The sequence below is a fragment of the Herpailurus yagouaroundi genome, unplaced genomic scaffold (assembly GCF_014898765.1).
Source record: "Herpailurus yagouaroundi ecotype Mexico unplaced genomic scaffold, PumYag 483, whole genome shotgun sequence".
Classification (NCBI taxonomy): domain Eukaryota; kingdom Metazoa; phylum Chordata; class Mammalia; order Carnivora; family Felidae; genus Herpailurus; species Herpailurus yagouaroundi.
Genome location: NW_024412700.1, coordinates 1,639,701 through 1,663,064, shown reverse-complemented (window position 1 = coordinate 1,663,064; position 23,364 = coordinate 1,639,701). Strand labels below are relative to the sequence as shown.

At 44.0% G+C, this 23,364-nt stretch overlaps 1 protein-coding gene across 5 annotated transcripts in view; it reads right to left on the bottom strand.

Moving 5' to 3' along the window:
* The window catches only part of ACTR3B (actin related protein 3B), a 94,069-nt gene that overhangs the window by 64,801 nt on the left and 5,904 nt on the right, over positions 1–23,364 (bottom strand). Inside the window, exons 1-2 of one of the 5 annotated variants that reach the window (XM_040464532.1) lie at positions 22,021–22,630; positions 3,807–3,862 (exon numbers count right to left, since the gene is read on the bottom strand). The exons of 1 other annotated variant lie outside the window; for it this stretch is intronic. In XM_040464532.1, the coding sequence (XP_040320466.1) occupies positions 3,807–3,862; positions 22,021–22,046 (82 nt within the window). In that variant the 5' untranslated portion in view covers positions 22,047–22,630. Of the gene's footprint in view, positions 1–1,239; positions 1,368–3,201; positions 3,417–3,806; positions 3,863–22,020; positions 22,631–23,364 lie in introns of those variants that run through there. 3 more of the 5 variants (XM_040464534.1, XM_040464531.1, XM_040464535.1) reach the window with 3 other exon arrangements.

Here is a 23,364-nt window from a genome sequence, read left to right as displayed (position 1 = left end):
ATACGAACAGGCAATGAAAGGTGCCCAACCTTACTAGTCATCAGAGAAATGCAAATTTATAAAATGATGCATTGTTTCACATTCGTCAGACTGGCGAAAATTTAAGTCTACCGACATCAACTTTTGTCAAGGCTGTGTGGAAACAAAAACCCTTTACCAGCACCTACGGGAGCTTAACTCAGCACAAGCACTCAGAAGAGCAGCCTGACAACAGCTGAGAAGCTGAAGAGGTGCACACCTGCACGATGAAACAACCCCATTTCTCCTCATTTTCCCTTGGGAAACTAGCGCGTGTGCGTAAGGAGAGGTTTAGTGCACCATTTTGTATAACAGAGAAAACTGGAAAATGCCCAAATGAAAAAAAAAATTGAGATTCAAATGCTAGGATTCTGATCAAGAACTGTATGTATCAACATTGCTAAATCTTAAAAACCTATTTCCGGGGGGGGGGGGGGTTCTTTATAAAAGGACAATGCTGAAAGTGATTTACAGTATGGTATCATTTAGAAAGGTCTAAACCGGCAGAACAAGGCCACATACAGTTAAGGAACCCTGTTCCCATAAGGTCAGGAGAGAACACACTGGCCACAGGAAGTTCCCGGCAGAGGAGGGAGAGCAAGAGAGGGAATGGGCTGGAGGAAAAGGGAGGACCTTGCCCACTCTGATGCATGGGTTTACAGATTTACAGGATGACATCATGTCAGCGTGTGTTCATTCTGAGTGGTGGGTGGGTACACAGGTCTGTGCTTCTGCAACCGTTTTTAGCTGAAATAAAAAATTTTTAAAAACTCCATGCAATAGGGGCGCCTGGGTGGCGCAGTCAGTTACGCGTCCATCCGACTCTTGATTTCCGCTCAGGTCATCTCTCACGGTTCGTGAGTTCGAGGCCCACATCCAACTCTGCGCTCACAACACGGAGCCTGCTGGGGATTCTCTCTCTCTCTGCCCCTCCCCAGCTCACTCTGTCTCTCTCTCTCTCTCTCAAAAATAAATAAACCTCCAAAAACTTTTTTGTAACTATTCCATTAAAAGAAAACCCAAAAACATCTCTGGGCTCAGTCCCCACCTCCCGTGGAGACGCTCCTCCGAGCATGAAGCCTTTCACCTGATGCCAACGGGACCTTCGCACCCCGAACTCCTCCGACGCCGAAGGTCTGACACGTCCTAACTTTCTCCCGACCCCTCCCCGCACCTCCCTCGTGCGCCTTCCACGGACACGATCACCACACACGTCCTCACTCCTCTGCCGGAAACTTTTCAATGACTCTCAATATACTCCGACAACTTAAAGACCAAAAAAAGGCCGGGAAACCCTCCACTCGAACAATCCTGAGCACGCCGCCCAGAAGCGCACGCCGGACACGGGCAGAGCCGCCGGGGAAGAGCCGGGAAGAACCAGACGGGGCGCGCGGCACCTCGCCCGTCCGCTGGCTCAGGCCTGAGGGAGCCCTTCGGGGAACAACGTGGAAATTCCCGGGTGCGAGATAAAGGTAAAATCCCTCGAGAGAACAGAGTCCGTCGCCATCTGGCCCTCCCCCACGTTCCCGGCCACGTTCCCGGCCACTGTCTGCCGAGGGCCGTGACCTCCGGCACGACGAGGGCCCGCATGCGCCTCGCCCACCCAGCGGGCCCCGCCCGTGTCCGCCAGCGTCGTCGACGAGCTGACGCACATCCGCACGAGCCCCACCTCTTCTCTGCGGGTGCCACTTCGGCGCACGTGCGTCTCGAACTTCACCTTGTGGGCGGAGCCTCTAGAGCCGGAAAAATGATTCGGCTCCCGGAACGAAGACGAGCAGGAAAGCCGACAGCCCCGGGCGGCCGAGGCCCTCCACCCAACCCAGCATCCTCACCGGGCCCCCAAATCTTGTCACCCCGCCTCCCGGGGCTTCTCCATCCCTTGCAACGGACTCAGCCGACGATATAGCTGTGGCTTTCCTCCCGCTTCTCCGACTTTCTATGCTCTTTCTAGCTTCTGCTACTGTGAAGGTTCTGAAAGCACCAATCTGAGAGCCGCCTTGCTGTCGGCGGCGAATGAAATCCCGCTAATAACTGACTTCAGTTCTCCTCCCTGTTGATGATGACGGGTTGAACGGGCCAGCCGGCTGAACGCTGCTGGCAGTTTGAAACGGCAACGCATTAAAGCAGGAGGTGCAAGGTCAGCCTTTCAGAGCCGTGGCACTTAGCAAGGTTAAAATCCAATCTGCATTGAAAAGTCAGAACGTCCGATTTATCAATCCAACATGGAACGATCAAGTTCCGGGGCATTCGCAATAATAAAATTCTCAAAGGACTGACCTAGCCTACAAAGCGCCAGACGTGATGGACCTGATTACGTCTCCTAAAAATTCATATGTTGAAGCCCTTGCCCCCTGTGTGACTGCGTTCGGACGTGGGGACCGTAAGGAGGTAATAAAAGTTAAATGAGGTCGTAAGGTGGGACTTAATCGAAGAGAACTGTTGTCCTCATAAGAAGAGACCACAGAGATCTCTCTTTCGGTTGTGTGCAGAGAAAAGGCCATGTGGGGACACAGTGAGGAGGTGCTGTCTGAAAACCAGGGAAGGAGGCCTCACTGTGAACCAGTCCTGATGGCCCCTTGATCTGGGACTCCGAGCCTCCATTCTGGGATCAAATACATTTCTGTTATTTAAGACATCACTCTGTGGTATTTTATAACGGCAGCCCCCAGCAAACTAATACACCAAATTATGAATCCTAAATAAAGAACACAGCAGACAAGTTGTGCCTGTTATTAAGGACACCCCGCCATGGTACCAGGGTGTTCAGACCTAGAAATCAGATTCGTGATTATACAGCAAGCAAGGAAGGAAGGAGAATGAGGTAAATAACATGTGCTCGAGGAATCTGGGGTACACTTCCTAGTGAGGTGAGTACCCATATACACCAAAAAGGCCTGCGCCTTCCCTGGAATAAACGCTAAGCCTCCTCGCCCCAGGCCTCCTAAGCTGTCCATGTTCCATAATGTTCCATACTGCTGACAAGGGCCTACCCTCACTGGGTCCCTGGCCCCGCACCACCTTACAACTTCTAAGATCACAATTCATCGCACAAGATCTACACTTAGGAGGCAGTGTTTCCCTTCCCCCTGGACTGATACAAGTTAGTCTGGTAAACGGTCTCCAAATAATAGCCCGGAATTTAAACAATTTCAGAGAAAAAATTCTACCCTAAAAACAACTGACCTGACCTTGGAGGCTCCTGTGGGAAACAAAGAGTGGGTAGGACGTACTCTTGCCAAGATATGAGAACATTTCTTCTTTTATGTCCATCACTCTCCACTGACCAAAATTTAAACAAAAGCAGACACTCTGAACACAATAAAACAGTCATCAGGCCTCTCGTGTTTTGGGGGTTTTTTTTAAAGGGCATTCAATAGAGTGAACAGTGCAGCACAATGGATGCTCAGTCCACGGAGTCACTAAGTTAATAAAACTGTACTTACTTAAAATTGCAAATGAACCTTAAAGGACCAGATTTCTTCAAGGCAGCTCAGACATTTATGACTGAAGGAAAAGCCCCAGCCAACCACCCAGGCTGAAACTCCAACGATGGTGACAAGGGGCTTTCTCAGAAGAGGACCAAAGGGCCAGAAAGTTGGGGGATTTTAGGCCACAGCTACGGTCTATAGCAATATTCAGGACTCGGTTTCAAAATCAATAACCCTCCCCAGTAACCAGGACAATCTTCTAAAAGCAGATGGCAAGTCAATGAATATGCTTTGGAAAACAGAATCACAATGCCGAGAACCCCGGTCCTTCACACACGTTGAGGGTGGGGCTGTACTTACATGAAGGAATAATGAACTGTGGCTCAGTGTTGCCTGCGTAGCCAAGCTTGGTATACCTAAAAGCACAAAGTCATCAACACAGGTTTAGATAATAATACTGTCCTCTGGATCCCATTAGTGTCTTTTATCATAAGCTCTCCAAGTCCTACAACATCAAGCCTCAAAATATTCACTTGGAAAAAAAAAAAAAAGCTTATGATGACTGAGAATCAAACACTAATTTCAGATAAGCGAGCTGTTATTAAAACATAAAATGTGAAGCTTCTTTCTACTGGCAAAAAATTTTGCACACATGCATTAACACATACATTTGTGTGTCCCTCACGGCTTTAAACGTGCTTTTACACTCTTTTCCTTTTCACAAAAGTCCTGCAAAGGGAGTAGCCCTTGTCCCTATTTTGCAGATGAGAAAACTGAGGCATTGGGATGTTCGTTCGGCTGCCCCGAGCCAAGCAGCTGGTGAACAGAGAAAGAACCCGAATCTGAATGAGCAGGCTAAACTCCAGAGCTGGCTCTCGGAGAAGCACACTTACTTCTCAAACTTCATGAACTTTTGAAGGGGGGGGGGGGGGGCGCGCACTTAAAAAATGATTATATAATTTTCTTAAAATGTCATGGCATATGTCTAGAAACAGCCACTGCCACCTCCTGAGAATATCTGACAGGAGCATCTCTTTTTCATCTCATTTCAGAACGAGCCCATTTTCTGTCAAGATACTCTGTGTGATGGGTTCCAAAAGTCTTAACTAAAACAAATGCCAAAATACTACTATCTGTTCCAAAAGCATTTGCTAATCCCTTAAATAAAAAAAAAATTTTTTTTTTAAAAAGTGGCAGGGGGGGACCACCACGGAGAACCATCTGCTGGAAATAAAAAACTGAAAATCGAAAAGACTCATGAGCCCTTCCTTCCTTATTAGCCGACTGTAATGAACAGTAAAGTCTGGACAACTGAGCCATCATCCCGCAGTAACGCTCATAATGAAGAAAAACACTTCCCAGCAGTGTTGAAAGTCACTTTGTTAATTCATTCCATTTTTATAAATTATTTCAAGATGCTTGATACTAAAATTTTTTGATGTGGTACTACATTCCAAATTCTAATAAATTAATTTTATGATTTGTAAATGTATTTTTACCATATGCTAATTTCACTATTTTTGAACACATAGTGAATGAATAAGGCGTGGGGAGCCCAAAACGGCAAGTTCGCTCCATTTAAATCACGCCTTACTGCTCAGTCTCCAAGTTCTTGGTGCCACAGGAACTTGGGTGAGGCTGGGCTCTGAAAACCATCAGACCATGCCAGAAGTTTCTGGGAGCCATCTGTGGGCCCTCCAGGTTCCACAAATTACCAGATGCACAAACCAAGTGGACCCCACTGTAGGGCTCACCAGACCCAGAGCAAGGTTTCAAAGCTGACCCAGACCTGGGGACTTTCCAGAAGGAAAGCAACATATACTGAACTTCAAAATTCCCAATTCGACCATCATTCTGGAAGTATATTCCAGACAATAAATACAAATGAACTGAATTGCTGACCCAAGGCTAAAGAAACCTAACAAGCAGGTCAGAAATCACTAAAACCCTCAAATTTAAGACTGTGGTTTTTTTTAAAGGCCACATCACTCACCCATCCCCCCAAAATTATGCAGCTTGCACTCAGATTATCTGCCTGCCGGCGTGGTGAGATTATAGCTTGTATGATGACAGAACGCAGTTCTTTTTCTTGACTGTACCTCCACCCCCAGCACAGTGCCTAGCATGTGGCAGGCACCCCATAAATATCTGCTGAATGAGTTCTTACCCTTGTAAGGAAAGGGATTTACTGCCAAACTGCGGGGGAAAGGGGCAGTGTTAGAAAGGGGGGTGCTGAAGGTCAGAAACACAATGTGATGGGCCACATAAAGACCAGGGCCATCGTCTAAGCACAATCTGTCATCTACACGTGAGAAAACACTTGTTTGTGTGATGAAGTTAAGACAAACAAACAAACAAACAACATACACAGTGAAATGTTAACCTTTATTAAAATGAGGTGAAAGTATCATTTCTATCTGTTCCATTATATTTTGTATTTCTGAAAGTCAACAGAGTGCATTGTATTGGTCAAGACCATGCACTCTGGCACCAGACTGCTTGGATTCAAGTCCCAGCTCTGTTATTTGCCAAATGTGTGACTTTGGGCACGTTGCTCTACCTATCTGTATCTCAGTTTCTCCACCTGTAAAATGGGCATAATAATACAACCTGTTTCCTAGGCTCAGTGAGTTTTATATAGAAATAAGGAAGCAGAGAAAGCCCTAGAACAGTGCTACCTATATAAGTTATATTTTTGAGGGGGGTGGGGGAGTGCCTGCATGGTACGAACAGCTTGGATCCTGGAGCCTGCTTCAGATTGTGTCTCCCTCTCTCTCTGCCCCTCCCCTGCTCACTCAGCTTCTCTCTCTCTCTCGCTCTCTCTCAAAAACAAGTAAACATTAAAAAATAATAGTAAGTTTTTTGACTGTTATTTTTCTGTGTGTTTGAAATATTTCCTAACTTGAAAGTTTTGAAAAGTTCAGAAAACGCACACAGCATGTTCTGTGGCCTCGTTCAGTCCCTCTGCCGTACGTAACTCTACAACACAGACACCCCACTTTGCGTTGTGGTGGAAATAAAATGCACAAATGGTAAACCCGGCAGATAGAAGACATCCTTCCACAATTGTGTCTTGTACCCTGAAATCGTGAGCCATGGCCCCGAGAAGCAAAAGGTCAGGCTGCAGAGATGGGCTGGTGCACGTTTAGACCAAAATTCAACTGAATACTGATGATGCCACCAGCACGTGCCCCTCGACAGCAGCTGCGGGTATGCGGAGACCCTGAGGCCACCGTGGTCTCTCAGACAGCACGGCCCTCAAGGGAGGCCTCTGTCATGGAGTCACGCAGGTAACGCAGCATCGGTAACAGCAAGCGAATGACGATTTTCATGACTGAGGCAAACTAACATTAAGATATACTAATAATCAGGGGCGCCTGGGTGGCTCAGTTGGTTGAGCGTCCGACTTCAGCTCAGATCATGATCTCACGGTTCGTGGGCTTGAGGCCTGCATCGAGCTCTGTGCTGACAGCTCAGAGCCTGGAGCCTGCTTTCGATTCTGTGCCTCCCTCTCTCTCTGCCCCTCCCCACTCGTCTCTCTCTCTCTCTCTCTCTCTCTCTCTCTCTCTCAAATAAACATCAAAAAAATTTTTTAACACATATTAATATTCTTATGTATAAATAAATTACTATGAGATCCTCCCTTACCCTCCTACCAAAACCGAAACCATTAAAAACAAAGACAAAAGTACAAACCATTCAGATCACTTATGGTAACTTAATGCCTTTAGTTTTTTCTGTGCTACCCCTTATACAGCATCAAACACACTTGAGGTTTAGTTTCTTTGAATAACCACAATGTAACCAATGTCTACCAAGATTTTTTTAAAGAAACATTCAAATTTCAAATGTTAATAAAATTTTCATCAAGCCAGGCTCATACCAAACTTCAGCGAGAACCTATTATCTAGAACCCAGTACATGTAAACTAGCAAGTGCTCATTCTAAAACTCCCTCCTAGGACAATCCAGTTCTGGACTGGTATGTCCCATTAGAGATGATGTTAGTTAGAACAGCTCAACTATATAAACAGCAGGACCAAAAAAAAAAAAAAAAAAAAGATCAGCAAGTAAAACACAACTCTTAAATACGGACCACGTCCCAGACACCATTTATGAAAACAAAGCAGCATTACTTTATTCCCATCAGTTTACTAGCCAGAAACCATGCATGTAGCAGCCATACTCTAAGGATAATGAAGAGGGAGGCAGAAAGCATGAGCCCACCCTCAAAGACCTCCTCAAAATGTTTACCTTTTAGAAACAGGATTTCAAATTGAGTTTTTTGTCGCACCATGGCCTACTTTCTCCGGCAGGCCAGTTTAACATCATCTGGGTAGGCTTCCAGAAAAAATGTAAGAAACCCGCTGAACAGATCGCGGAGAAATTTCTAAAATACAAATTCCCAGTGCCTGTCCCAGAGCCATTAATGGGAATCTGCAGAGAAGGAGCCTGGACACCTATATTTTGAACATTCCTTGTCCCAACCCCATGGTTCGGATGGTCAACATGCTTAGAAATCACTAGATAATACAAATCACAAAGAACTAAAGAAAAGGAATGACGCTGGGAAGGAGAAGACAAAAATTTACTTGTAAACGGTAATTGCAGACCTGGAATATCTAAAGAAATTAAGTAGAAAATTAAAGGAAATAGGAAATTCGGTAGGATGGCCAGGTATTAAATAAACAGACAAAAATCAACAACTTTCCTACCTAACAAGAACAAGTGAGAATCTATGCTGTATGAAGAGATCCTAGTTGCAATGGCAACAATTTACCTTTGCTATTACTAAAGGCAATAATATTACCTTTAGGACTAAACTATACAGATAAATGGATAGAGATACAGAGATAGGTAAATGTGTGTGAAGAACTCTCAATATACAAGCAGGCAAATACATTGAGAAAAGTCTTACTCTTACATGGGAAGAGTAATATTCTTTTAAGAAACATCAAATATCATTGGGGAGCCTGGGTGATTCAGTCGGTTAAGCGTCCGACTTCAGCTCAGGTCATGATCTCACAGTCCGTGAGTTCGAGCCCTGGGTCAGGCTCTGTGCTGACAGCTGAGAGCCTGGAGCCTGCTTCAGATTCTGTCTGTCTGTCTGTCTCTCTCTCTCTCTCTCTCTCTCTCTCTCTCTCAAAAATAAGTAAACATTAAAAAAAAACAACAACAAAGAAAGAAACATCAAATATTAAATCCAGCTACAAACTGACTGCAAGACCATTCAAAATCTGGGCCAATACTGAAGACAGTGGTAGTAAGTTATACACGGGTGACAGTAAAAGGTTGAAGAGTCATTATACACACATGTTTCACATTATCTATCAGAACTCTAAATGCATATACCCTACTGTCCAAATGGCACATTTCTGGGAATTTACCCCAATGAAGCACTTTTAGATGTATGCAAAAAAAGACAGGAACAAAAAAATATTCACTACAGCATAATAGCAAAACAACAAAACACTGGAAACACTCAAATGCCATCAATTTGATGTATGAAGTAAGTTATAATAATTCCATAAAATGCTACACAGCCATCAAAAATGAAGATTTATGTTACTGCCATACACAGATAGGCAATGCGGTTTGAAAGAAGCTGCAAAACAGTATATGTTTGTGATGTAAGGGAGTTTAATTGGACTCACAATGCTGGGCTCAAAACACAGCACTATGTTACTTCAGGCAAGTAAGTTAACCCCTCCATACTTTAATTTCTTCATCCGTAAGAGGCAAATGATAATAATCCCCCTTAATGTTAAATATTACCATTTCCAGAAAATATTTCCTAATTCAAAACGTAAAAGGATCCCATTATTTGATAACTTTGTTACTATTAAATGTTATTTGAGGCACAGTAGCCCTCTATGTTTTTCCACATATGACCCTTCAATAATTTTCTGCTACAGCTTTACTACCTGATCAATGTAGTACATTGTAGTACAATTGTACTACCTGTACAATGTAGTACAATTGTAGTACAATTTACTATGAATGCTTGCTCATATACGTCACCAATTTTTCCCAGTTATACATTTCCTGGAATATAACTGTTGACAGTTTAGATGATCAAATCTACCATTTATCTTCCTGAACAACTTCCTGTGTAGTTTCTACTTTGAAAAGTCCCTCACTTCACTAAAATTTCATATTACTCCTCTTCCAGTGCTATGTATGTCTTTTCATCCAAATGGAGAGAGCTATGTCAATCAACTTGTCCCAAATATGTGTACATAAGGAATCAAGACCAACAACTTTTACATTAAAAGCCCTTGGTTTTCTGTTTGAACACGATCTTCCGAAAGGACAGCCAGCATAGTTGAGGTAGGCATTGCTTCCAAAAACGCATAAACTGTGCCACATTCTCAAACTCAATGCCACATCCATGCGTCCCCTGACCAGAGACCCTTTCTCACATGGAAACAGAATGAAAAGCTGCATGAAGCAATACCAATACCACTCTGCCTTTTAAACAAATATGTTCTCTTAGCTCAAACTTCCAAACACCAAATCTCACGCCCAGGCCGACACCGTCCACCCCACCCCTGCCTTCTACCACCTCCCATTCTTACGTATCCTTCCACAGTCTCTTTCTGTCAATACAAAATATCCTCATTTGCCCCAAACATTTTAAACAGCTCTTGGGTAGAGCCTCTTTCACTCTTCCGTTAAGCGCCACTATTTTTCCACGGCAGTAACACAGACTTTTCAATTCTGCAGTCAAGAGAATTAATCTGTCAACTCAACATATTTATATATAGTTAAAATTCCTCCTACAACCATGTGTCTAGAGCAGAAGGTGACAATTTAAGCTCAATTAATCTATGTTTAAAAGTGGAAATGTCACATCCTAGAACAGTGTTTTTCAAACCGTATCCTATAGGGAGGTTCTTTTGATTAAGACCCCTTATGAGGTCCAGTCTCAAACCCCAAACTTCAGCCAAAATAGCTCCCCTCCTTCGTAAGGTCTTCAGTTTAAAAAAAGGGGGGAGGGACCACAACTGCCTTAGAATATGGCTCTCAGGACACTAAAATTATCCTCATGTCTTAATTACAGTTTCTAAGTAATACACACCCTCTCGATACTGTAAATTGGCACATGATCAAGGTCTAAGGTCTTCAAACACTCCTTGGGCTACTGAATACAAAAGCGGAGTCTCTGTTTATAGGACAAAGAGTTCAATAGACAAGTTCAAATGTATTAATTATTTCATCTAAATCCAATATCCTTCTTTTGTCTGCTGACCTGTGAACCTGACCACATACACTTGTCCACTTGTCCTTCTACCGGCGGCATTTTTTGCCCTAGTTTGGGGAAACAGAACATCATGAGGTATGGTCTCTCTGTGGATTTTGATCTCTCTAAAGGGAACTTTAACTTCCAGATTAAAATGGTGGACTAAACGTATGATTTCATTATTTCACTTGGTCCCAAAGCCCCACAGAACTCAAAGCAAAATGACTTTTTAAAGGTATGTCGATCCCCAGTGACGGGAAGAAAAGAAGCGGACACAACAATGAGAGTCTGGCTCCGGAGAGCTGAGGACCAGTGGTGACCGGCCCGGGGAGAAGAAAACCAGCAGAGGCAAGAGCTGAGGACCAGCCCGGCACGCACGCGCGCGTCCTGAAAGGCTCCAGACCTGGGAGCTGCACGGGCTCTGGGGAACTGAGACCCGAGGGCCCAAACCAGGGGGTCCGAGCGAGACTCCCCTCCGTCCACAGCTGGGCCACGGCTCCCCCGTGACCCCAGCGCACTCTGCACGTGGACTCTCTGGAGACTGTAAGGCAAAAGGCCTCCACCGGCAGTCCCTCGGCATGGGGGACACCAGCACCAATCAGAAAACAAAGGGTGGCCTGACCATGTACAGGGCAAAAGCTGACGGCTCAGACACCCTGTCCCACCACTGCTTTCTCCCCGCTCCGCTCTCAGAAGCCGAGCACCCAGGCCCGGCCTCCACGCGGAGGACCCGAAGTGTAGCCTCTGGGGAAACTGACCAGTCCAAAAGGAAGAATCTGAAGACGCAGACACCAGAACATTCCCCAACAAACAACCTGCCTACATCACCCCTGGTGACGTTCAAAATCAATACGCAAATCTACACATTCAGAAAGTCCAATGAGCTTTTCCATTTTCTGACTTTTCATCATAAGCAGGCAGCCAGAAATTACCAACATCTGAGGAAACCCTTTCTACCGCAGAAAAAGATGAAAACTCAGAAGAAACAAGACAGGGGCACCTGGGTGGCTCGGTCGGTTGAGCATCCGACTTGAGCTCAGGTCATGATCTCACAGTTCGTGACTTGGGAGCCCCACATCGGACTCGCTGCTGTCAGCCTGTCAGTGCAGATCCCACTTTGGATCCTCTGTCCCCCTCTCTCTCTGCCCCTCCCCTGCTTATGCTCTCTCTCAAAAAATAAATAAAACATTAAAAAATGTTTTAAAAAGGAGAAAAAACAAAACCTATATAGGGAGATACAGCACCAACACCACCATAAAAACACCATCATCAATACCGTACAAGAAGATACTACATTCAAAAAATAAAACGAGATACTGTTAGTAAAAGAACATTTAGAGAACAAAAAGAATTCTTGGAAATTTAAATAAGAGCAAAAATGGAAAAAACTGAAGAGAAGGACTAGAAAATAAGGCAAGGCATATCCTAGAAGGAAAAGAGACAGAATGATGGAGAATAAGAGAGAAAGAGTAAGAAAATCAGAGAAACAGCCTAAGAATTCAACACGTGAACAGGTGTTCCAGAAAGAGCGTGCACATGAGCACGTGCACTGACACACACACACACACACACACACACACACACACACACACACAGCAAAGGAAGAAACATTTTTGAAGTTCTACCCAGAATTCAAAGATGCCAGTCTTCAGACTGCAGGAGCTCACACAAAGCCCAGCACAACAGAGGAAAACACACTCACTTCAAGGCACGTTGTTGTGAAACTTCAGAAACCAGAGACAAAAAGGAAACCCTGAAAGCTTCCAGGAAGTGGAGTAGGGGAATCAAAGTCATTTACGAAGTCTTCAGACTTCTTAGCAGCAAAGCAGAAGCAAGAACACAAAGAATCAGTGTCTGAAAAACTGAGGGAAAATTACTTCCCCAACACTGAATACTACACCCAACGATCAACCAAGTGAAGGGTTAGAACGAAGACGTTTTGGACGAGCAGGAAAGGTAAACATCTCCCTCCCGCACACCCTTGCTCAGAAAGCTACTGGAGGACGCCCTCTGCCAACACAAAGGAGAAAACCAAAAAAGATGACGACATGGAACAGAGAATACACGGGAGAGAGGTTCGTGTGCCCCAGAATGATGGCAGGAGACGCCAGGATGACAAAGGTGCACCCACTGGAGAGGAGGGACAGGACGAGGGACACGGGCATGTCAAAAGCACTCACTGTGAATCCCTGCACCCACAGGTGCCTCCCAGCCTCACAAAGCTGGCTATTGGACGGCCACCAGCAGAGAGGAAAGCAAGCAGCCAGAAGGCAGGATTCAGGAAACGGACTCAATCCAGGAGAAAGGCAAAGAAATGCCTAGAAGGTTATAAGCAAAGTCCCAGGCTGTGTGGCGGGCAGGCCTGGGAAGCAACCACCCCAGAGAGAAGGGCCAAAGTCTGCAGAAGGAACATCTCCAAAAACAAACGGACTGGTGGGATCTATAACGTAATTAACCTTGTGGAAAACTGTAGTGAGAAGCTGGCTACTCGAAAATACGGAAAGTCATTAGCAGTGGATACAAAGAAACCCAAATAAAGGCGGCAATCATGAGCTTCCATAAAAACCAAATTTAAGAGAAAAAGTAATCATGGCACACTTTTACTCAATGAGCAAGTACATCTGCACACGCATGGTAACACAAACACGCGTCACAAACTAGCTGGAAAATGTAATAACCCCTTGTGGGAGAAGAGGGAAGGAGAAACAGAGGGCAAAGGCAAAATGAGAGAAGTTAACCCTCTTCTTGTTTTCAGTTTATTTATTTGTTTTGAGAGAGACAGAGAGAGCACGAGTGGGGGAGAGGCAGAGAGAGACAAAGAGAGAGAGAATCCCCAGCAGGCTCCGCACTGTCAGCGTGTAGCCCGAAGCAGGGCTCGAACTCACGAACCATGAGATCGTAACCTGAGCCGAAATCAAGAGTCTGTCCTTTAATCCACTGAGCCCCCCAGGTGCCCCAGGATGAGAGAATTAAAGAGATAATGTGAAAATTTGGATAATCAAAAGACAGACTGATGTGCATATTATTTAGAAACACTGAAATCCATAAATGCTGAAAGATACACAATTAAGAGCTGAAAGCAGCTATTTCTGAAGAAAGAGAAAAGCAGGCAGGACAGCACCCATGTGTCTTCACATAAGCCCCTGAGCTCTATCTGACCTTTAATCAGTATGCATATTACTCTGATAAAATGAAAATTTTTTACATAAGCCCAAAAATAAATGATTAAATGAACCGCTTGCTTCCTTTAAAGCTTAAATAACACTCCTGCTGTTAGTCTAGCATGTTTTTGACCATCCTTTTTACTGTCTGACAAAGTAGAACTGGGACTCCCAGGGGACTGCAAAGCCCCCTAAAAACAGGACACCCTCACAGCACTACAGTCGCGGCTCGGGGAGACACAAACTGCTGACACAGAGGTACCCCATCGGGGTACCCGATTCCAGAAGGCACCCCCTTCCAGAAGACCAGGGAAATAAGGGCGCAAGACGTAACACACCATTCTCGGGCCGACACAGAGTAAGCGAGGGAGACCCGAAGGCCCGGGGAACATCATGTAAGTAGCTCACACAGGCAGGTACGCTTCAAACTCTGGACACACTAGCAGAAAACACATCTGCACGTCCGTGCAGAACATTCACAAAACTGACCGGGTCTTAGACCCCATGAAGTCCAAAGAACAGAAATAAAGCAAACAGCACTCTCTGTGGACATACTGCAACAACACCAGAAATTAAAAGCAAAATAAAAAACCAAACAGGCCTTTATACCTGAAAATTTTTAAACATGCTAGTAGAGAAATACTGAGTTATGGGGGAAACTCAAAACAAAAATACAGAAATTTCTTGAAAATTATAATGCAAAAAATAAATCCAAGTCTAAGGGATACATACAGCCTAAAATATATCAGTCAAAATTTTGTGGTAATAAATGCCTTTTCAAGTAAAGGAAAAAATAATAAGTTTAACAACCAGCTCAAAAATTAAAAGATAAAATAAAGGAAAGCAAAAAAAAAAAAAAAAAAGGAAAGACAAAAGCAGAATAAATGAGTCAAAATACACAAAACTAACAACTAAGAAGTAAACCCCAAAGCTCATTGTTTGAAAAAAGATCCACAAGACAAGTCACTAGGTAAGCCAAGAAAAAAAGGATGAAAACAAAACACATAAATTTGAGTGACAAAAGGAAAAATAACCATAAAAGCAGAGGACACTTTTTTAAATCATGAGGCTACTATATACATACATTTGAAAAATCTGGATGAAAATAATTGTTTTCAGACAAACACAACACAGCAAAACTGATTCCGCTAGATGGAAAGTCCCACAGGCTTCTAATAGGGTGAGCAACAAAACTCTCCCCACAAGAAAGCACTAGGCTCAGACAGTTTCATGGGGGAATTCTACCAAAACCTTAAAACTCAGGTAATCCCAATACCATCCCAGACCATCCCACAGCATAGAAGGAGAAGGAAAAGCTCTTAATTTGTTTTATGAAGACAGCGTAATGCTGACTGCAAAATCTGACAATGATTGCACCAAAAACACTAAGCCATTAATCAGTCACACTTACATTGAAGCAAAAATCTAAATAAAATGTTAACAATCTACCTACACATCAAAAAATAACGCATCATGATCAAATGGGGGTTATCCCAGAATGCAAAAGGGGTTCAATATTAGGGAATCTGCTAATATAACCCATCATACTAACTGGCTAAGGAAGAAAACTACCTGTTCCATTTACGATAAAGATACCTGACAACATCCAACACCCATTCCTGTTGTAAACATTCCAAAAAACAGAAACTGATTAATAACATGTGTATGCATATGTGTACATACGTGTATTTGTATACATGTGCGTGCATGTGCGTACATGCGTATATCTGTATACTTGTGGGTGCATGCGCATACACGCGTGTCTCTGCGTGCTTTGCGTGAATGCGCGTACACGCGGGTCTGTGTGTGCATGCGCGTGCACATGTGTCTCTGCGTGCTTTGCGTGCATGCGCGTACACGCGGGTCTCTGCGTGCTTGTGTGTGCATGCACATACACGTGTGTCTCCGTATGCATGTGCATGGATGTGCGTACACGTGTGTCTATACTTATGTGTGCATCCGTGCATGCACACGCGTGTGTCTGTATCATGCGCATACATGCGTGTTTGTGTGCTTGTGTGTGCATGCGCATGCATGCATATGTTCGTAAATGTGCGTGCGTGTACACGCATGTACTTGTATGCTTGTGCGTGCGTGTGCGTACATACATTTGTATACTTGCATATGCATGTGTGTATGTAGGCACATACACACACACACACAAAGTAGCCCAAAAGCCAGCATATTATTTTAGAAACACCAGAAGCTGCCCCACTAAAGTAAAGAACAAAAGAATAATGCCCACTAACTCCATTCCTATTTAACATTTTAGAGGCAATGGTCATTGAAGTGTCAAAAAAAATAGAGTCCTTACCAATGGAAAGAAAAGGGAAAAACACTCTATTTGCCAAAGATTTTGTATCTGGAAAACCCTCAAGATCAAGGAAAAAACTCAAACAAACACAACAGTATCTTTTAAAGTAACAAGTTACAAAATTAACATGCACAGAAAACTAATACCCTTAATGTGTTCAAGAAAAACAGAAAACATAATGAAAAAGAAAACACATTGGGGTGCCTGGGTGGCTCAGTTGGTTAAGTGTCAGACTTTTGAACTCAGCTCAGATCTTGAGCTCAAGGTTGTGAGTTCAAGTCCTGCGAAAGGAAGGAAGGAAGGAAGGAAGGAAGGAAGGAAGGAAGGAAGGAAGGAAGGAAGGCCACCATTTATGACAGCAAAACAGAAATTCCATACCTATGTGTAAACTTAACAAGAAATCTACCTAAGGGAAACACTATTCCTAAAAGACACAAACAGACTTGAACTAATGGAAAGCTACGCCATGTTCTTCCATAGGAGGAGTCACCATCATAAAGATGTTGGCCCTCATTGGGAATGCAAGCTGGTGTAGCCACTCCGGAAAACGGTATGGAGGTTCCTCAAAAAACTAAAAATAGAACTATCCTAGGACCCAGCAACTGCACTACTAGGCATTTATCCACAGGATACAGGTGTGCTGTTTCGAAGGGACACATGCACCCCCATGTTTCTAGCAGCACTATCCACAATAGCCAAAGTATGGAAAGAAGCCAAATGTCCATCAATGGATGAATGGATAAAGAAGATGTGCTGTATATACATATACAATGGAGTATCACTTGGCAATCAGAAAGAATGAAATCTTGCCATTTGCAACGACGTGGATGGAACTGGAGGGTCTTATGCTAAGTGAAATTAGTCAGTGAAAGACAAATATCATATGACTTCACTCATATGAGAACTTTAAGAGACAAAACAGACGAACATAAGGGAAGGGAAACAAAAATAATATAAAAAACAGGGAGGGAGACAAGAGACTTTTAAATACGGAGAACAAACAGGGTTAGTAGAGGGGTTGTTGGAGGGGGGATGGGCTAAACGGGTGAGGGGCACTAAGGAATCTACTCCTGAAATCATTGCTGCACTATGTGCTAAGTAATTTGGATGTAAATTTTTAAAAATAAAAAACTAAATTAAAAAAAAGACGTTGGTCCTCATTAAATTAAGTTATAAATTTAATAGAATCCAAATAAACATGCCAGGAGGCATTCTCCCCCCCACTCCCCGCCCAACTAGAGAAGCTGATTATAAGCTCATTTGGAGGAACAACAAGCAAAAATCTATCAGAAAGCCCTAAAAAAAGAATGGGATGTGTAGGAGAGGCCGGCCTCCCCAGGTATTAAATCATCCTAAAGCCTCAGTAATTAAAACCCTGTGGCGGTGGTGTATGAATAGACCAATTAATGCAACTCAAAACAAAATCTAGAAACAAAAACAACTGCACAAATTTAGTATGTGATAAAGACAGCATCTCTAAGCACAGGGGTTTCTTCATAAATGATGTTGAGATAAATGACATAGCCAAAAGGAAAAAAAGACAGGAATCGTTCCAACTGGGTCCTTGCCTCATACTATTCCCAGGATACATTCCAAATAGATTAAGGATTTAAATGGGGGCTGGGGGGGAGAAGAGAGGAATGAAACCATTAGAAAACAAAACACCAGGGGCGCCTGGGTGGCGTAGTCGGTTAAGCGTCCGACTTCAGCCAGGTCACGATCTCGCGTGATCTCCCGTGATCTCGCGTGAGTTCGAGCCCCGCGTCGGGCTCTGGGCTGATGGCTCAGAGCCTGGAGCCTGTTTCCGATTCTGTGTCTCCCTCTCTCTCTGCCCCTCCCCCATTCATGCTCTGTCTCTCTCCCAAAAAATAAATAAACGTTGAAAAAAAATTTTTTTTTTAAATAAATAAAGAAAGAAAGAAAACAAAACACCAAATAACCTGGAAACAGGGGGGAAAAAACTTTGACTCAAACTCTATAAACAATAAGGAAAAGATAAATGTGATTGCTTAAAAAAAATCTTTGCAGAGCAAAAGACAAATGATACATAGGGAAGAAAATGCCTTTGCAACTGATACCATGAAGAGCTAACACCCTCACGTGCAGAAAAGAGTCAACAGGCTCAAGATGGCTCTCTTGAGACAAGTCCTGCTTGCCAGCCGGGCCTCTGACTGGCATCTGGGAATTCGGGTTTCAGGAGAGTTCCCCCCATTCCCTAACCGGTATTCACTGTGCCTAAGTCGTGCAAACAGTAGTTGATGCTGAACATCTGCTTCCCTTAGGGGGTTCTGGAACTTCGGCATGTGCTAGGCGGGGGTGAAATGGCCAGGCCCAGTAACACCGGGCACCGTCTTTAATGAGCTTCCTTGGTGTGCTGTCAGAACTGGGTGCTGACTAAGCACGTCCGTGTCACTCCACTGACGACTCTGGAAACTTGCTCCTGGTTTCCTCCCGCCCCTTCCCTTGGCTGTTTTTGCTTTGTACTTTTTCACTACAGTCCCATAATTGCTCCTAGAAAATCACTGAAGCCAGGAGCAGTCTGTGTGACGTCCAACACATCCTAACACACGAAGAGCTTCCCAAATCAAAGAAGCACGAGACCAAAAACACACAGAAAAATGGGCTAGAGAAATGATGAGACAGAAATGTAACGCCTCTTAACCACATGAAGAGATACTCATCTTCCCACATGAGAAGAAACTCAAAACTCTAATGTCACTGCGGTGCCTAGGTGACTCAGTCAGTTAGGATTCTGACACTTGATCTCGGCTCAGTTCATGATCTCACGGTTTGTGAGCTCGAGCCCCACATCGGGCTCTGCACTGACAGCATGGAGCCTGCTTGGGATTCTCTCTCTCCCTCTCTCTGCCCCTCCCCTCGCTCTCTCTCTCTCTCTCTCTCTCAAAATAAATAAATAAGCTTTAAAAAAAAACCTATAATATCACTGATTACCTTCTAGACTGATAAAAATCAAAATCTTTGACAATGTACTCTGTTGGTGGGTCTATAAGAAGACACAAGCCCTTTCACACATTGCTGGTAAGGATACATACTGCTGAGCGGGATTTCGCACTGATGGGCAAACCTCCGTATGCAGTTACCCTCTGATCCAGAAATCCCACTTCTAGAAATCTATCCCAGGGAAACCCAGGAAAACACACAAAAAGATGTATGCACGCACAAGGCTATTGCTGAAGTCTTCAGATAACAGCAACACGCTCAAAAAAAGATGGGGACAGGTCCAAAGAACACCAGAAAGAGTTTGCATGGGCCTTCATTGGCCAAATCTGGAACAATTTAAGCATCAAAACAAATAATGGCAATAACAGATAAAAACCTTTTGATTATAACAGATTACTACCTTTTGAATAAAACAACAGCCCCTACACACTGAATCTGATAAATAGATGACAACGATGGAAAAGTGTGCTCTTAGACGAAAACATTAATAAAAGTAGAAATGATGCTAGAGTTTAAACTTAAATCACAATTTGGCAACCCCACTGCAATCATCAATTAAGGCAAAAATCACCAGTGGACACTAAAACTAATGGGTGAAAGTTTAAGGAAAGAACAGGTATTTATTTGCATAATCTCAAATCTCTCTCTATAAATGACATTAATTACAAAGGGGAAAACTGCAGTGGAGAAATCTAGCAGACATCACTCTATCCAAATAACCCAAGCGAGCTTCATCCAAGAGGAGACAGATCACTCACTATTTTAAGCCTTCTGACTAGAGGCAGAGGTTCTGAGGATCTAACGTACAGCGTGGTGATTACAGTCGATGATACTGTATCATGTACTTGCAAGTTGCTAAGAGAAGAGACCTTAAATGTTCTCACCACAAAGAAGAAATGGCAACTATGTGATGTGAGGGAGGTGTTGGCTGAAGCTACGGTGGTAATCATTCTGCAACAGATAAAATGAATCGAAATGTTGCACAACTTGAACTTCTACAAGGGTCTCTGTCAACTGTATCTCAATCACGCTGGGGGTGGGGAGATTCTGGTAGGATGCACTTGGATAGAATGGCGCCTCGTGTGGTATTCCTGACCAAAATGCACGCGTGTCCTGTGGTATTCCTGACCAAAATGCACGCGTGTCCTGAATCTATCCTGCGGAGACACCAGACAAGCCTACACCGAGGGACCATATACACAGAAACTGGCTCCCAAAAATGTCAATGTCCTGAAAAACAGAAAACGGCTCCGGGACTCGTCCGGTTGGACGAGATCTGAAAGGCAGGCTGGCGACAAAACACAAGGTGCGGAGCTGGACAAGGGACGGAAGAAGAGGCCACAAGTCATCATGGGACAGGCCCTGGGGATCCAGGCTGTGTGGACAACACCACTGCATGCATCTTAGACTCTTTCACATTAGTCATTGGTCTGTGATTACAGAAGAGACAGTCCCTGTATGCACTGAAGTATTTTGGTATAAAAGGGCACAAGATCTGCAACTTACTCTCAAATGGTTCAGAAAAATACTATGTACAGTTAATACCCAGAATGATGGAAGTGATGTTAACAGCTGGTGAAGCGAGGTGAAGGATACATAGTAGTTTGGTACTCTTCTTGTAGCTTTCCAATATTTCTGAATTTTTTTTTCCAAATAAGTTTAGAAATGCAAGAAAGGGACACCCGGCTGGCTCAGTGAGTGGAGTGTGCAACTCGTGATCTCAGGGTTGTGGTTTCAAGCGCCCCATGCTGGGTGTAGACATTACTTAAGGTTTTTGTTTTTTTTTTTTAATGCAAAAAAAGTTAAGAGAAGCAAGACTGGAATTTGTGGAATATTCTCTTAAAACTCTGTAACCCACTAGTCCCTTTAAATAAACAAAGCTTTATCTTCAGATCAAACGGGTACCTTGGTCCATATTCTCCTGGCCCCCAGCACACTTGTGCTCACTAAGGTGATCTCAGGGACTATTAGAGGAGGATGTGCAGTTACAGAGATGAAATTTATTTGCTACGAAAAGAAAAAAATATGTACATATACACTATTCGGTACACTGCTAAATCACTACTGTTCACTATGTACAGTTCAACGTGAATTTTTCTTTTAGAATTTAATACTAGATAAAAAGCTTTTTCAGGGGCACCTGGGTGACTCAGTAGGTTGAGTGTTGGACTTCGGCTCTGGTTATGATCTCGCGGTTTGGGAGTGTGAGCCCCATGTCTGTCTCTGTGCTTATAGCTCAGAGACTGGAGCCTGCTTCGGAGTCCGTGTTTCTTTCTCCCTCTGCCCCTCCCCCGCTGGTGCACACTCTCTCGCGCTCTAAGTATAAACATTAAAAAAAAACATTTTTTTTAAAGAAAAAAGGCTTTTTCACCTGAGGAGCAGATATGCCTCTGCCTTCCTAATGACAACAATTACATAATTGGCAATGACTCTCTCGTAACTGTCAGGCAGGGAGACTAAGGCCAAATGCAAGGCCCAACTACAACAGCCGCTTGTCTACAGCGTAGGAGGACTCCCCTTGGTCCTGGTTCATTTTAGGTGCATTTTTATTTACTCCCGTTTTGAGGCTAAAGTCCATCCAAAAATAGTTTTCACTCTCTGGGAAATACAAGAACTACTGATACACTTAAGTGAACTTAAGCCTTCCCAGGCTGCTCCTTCTGACCACATACTGGGCCCTGGGAATTCCTGATAAATCAGTCACTTCCGTAACAGAATATGTCTGTGCGGAACCCACTGGGAAGATTCCCTGCCACTGTCTACAACAGACTGCCAAAGCCTACGACAGACAAAAATTTAAAAAAAAAAAAAAAAAACTGCAAGGAAGTGGGGTCACAAAACAGTGACATAACTGAAGTTTTATCTCCAAGCAAGCTAAGTTACATTTATCACTTACCTCCAAAGGTCAAAACTGAGCACCATGTTGTAGGCATTTATAGCAAGAACGATGAGTAAGGTTCCCGTCTCACTAACATAAAGGTATGACGAACTCCGTGGGCATTATCTTAGCGCCAGCTACCAAGCACTGCTTTAGATTTCACTGGGTTTACAAGACCAAAAATACAAAAGCAAGGGTTTCACATGCACGTGTGGGAATGAAAAATACATCTCCCTGTGGCCTTCACTCTTTGACACGACCACAGCTCGGCTGGGCATGGGATGCATACAGATGTTGCAGGGGGAACGAATGCGTCAGACGCCAACAATTGAGGGGCAGGTGTTCACACCAATCTTGATTTTGGCTTCTGTTTGGAGTAGCAAGACAACTTCTAAAATAAAAGGCCACATGACCTCTGATACAAATGCTTATTTCAAAAGGAATTAGCACAAGCCAAGAGGCACTTTTTCCCAGCCTGTAACCAATGCTAGTGGCTTCAGCAGGAAAAGGAAAGCACGATCAGTAGGAGATGGACTGTAACAAATTAAAGACACCCCCACAAGGTTGTCAAGGAAACCAAACCAAGTGCAGTTTCCTACAGAAAAGAATCAAGGTTAAGGTGAACGTGCCACCAGAAGATTTTATGGCAAAAATCCTTAAAATCCCGTGTCGAAAAATCTTCACGAGACTCAATTTTAGTTCCAGGCTATTTTACCAAGTACATCCTCTGTAACGCAAGCAGGCATGCTCGAATTTCCAAAGCACCAGCTGGATGGATTCACCTTCCTAACTAAACTCAGCGAAGCTTGGGACACTGAAAGTACGGGAAATTTCCTAAGGTCTCTCTCGCACGTCGCTAACAACATCAGAAGAAACTATCTCAACCGAAAAGTAAAGGAAAAAAAAACAAAAAAAACTAGACCCCCCAAAAAAAGGCTTTCCCCAATTTAGACATTGTTTTCCAAAATGGAGGCTTTTTAACATCATTCTTTTTTTTTTTTTTCTTTTTAAGCGAAAAGGCAAGTGAACCGGCCAAGCGAAGCAAGAGCTGAGGCTGAGTGAACCGTTCGACACCAGGAGGGAGCAAAGCGGGCTGCACAAAAGGTGTCAAGTTGGCAGAGCGACGTAAAAACCTCCGCAAGTAAGTGCTAAAGGATTATTAACAAGAAGGGACATGCACTTGGGGGGCACAGGACCAGGGCCGGTCTCGGGCAGGGGCACGGGCCGGCGGGTGGAGGGGGCAGGTAACGTCAGGACGGGCTGCAGCGGCCCGGCGCCCGGGAGGAGTGGGAGGCGAGGCGGGCGGCGCCCGGCAAGGTGAGCAGGTGACCGGCGCGCGGCCTCCGCGGGCCGGGAGGAGGG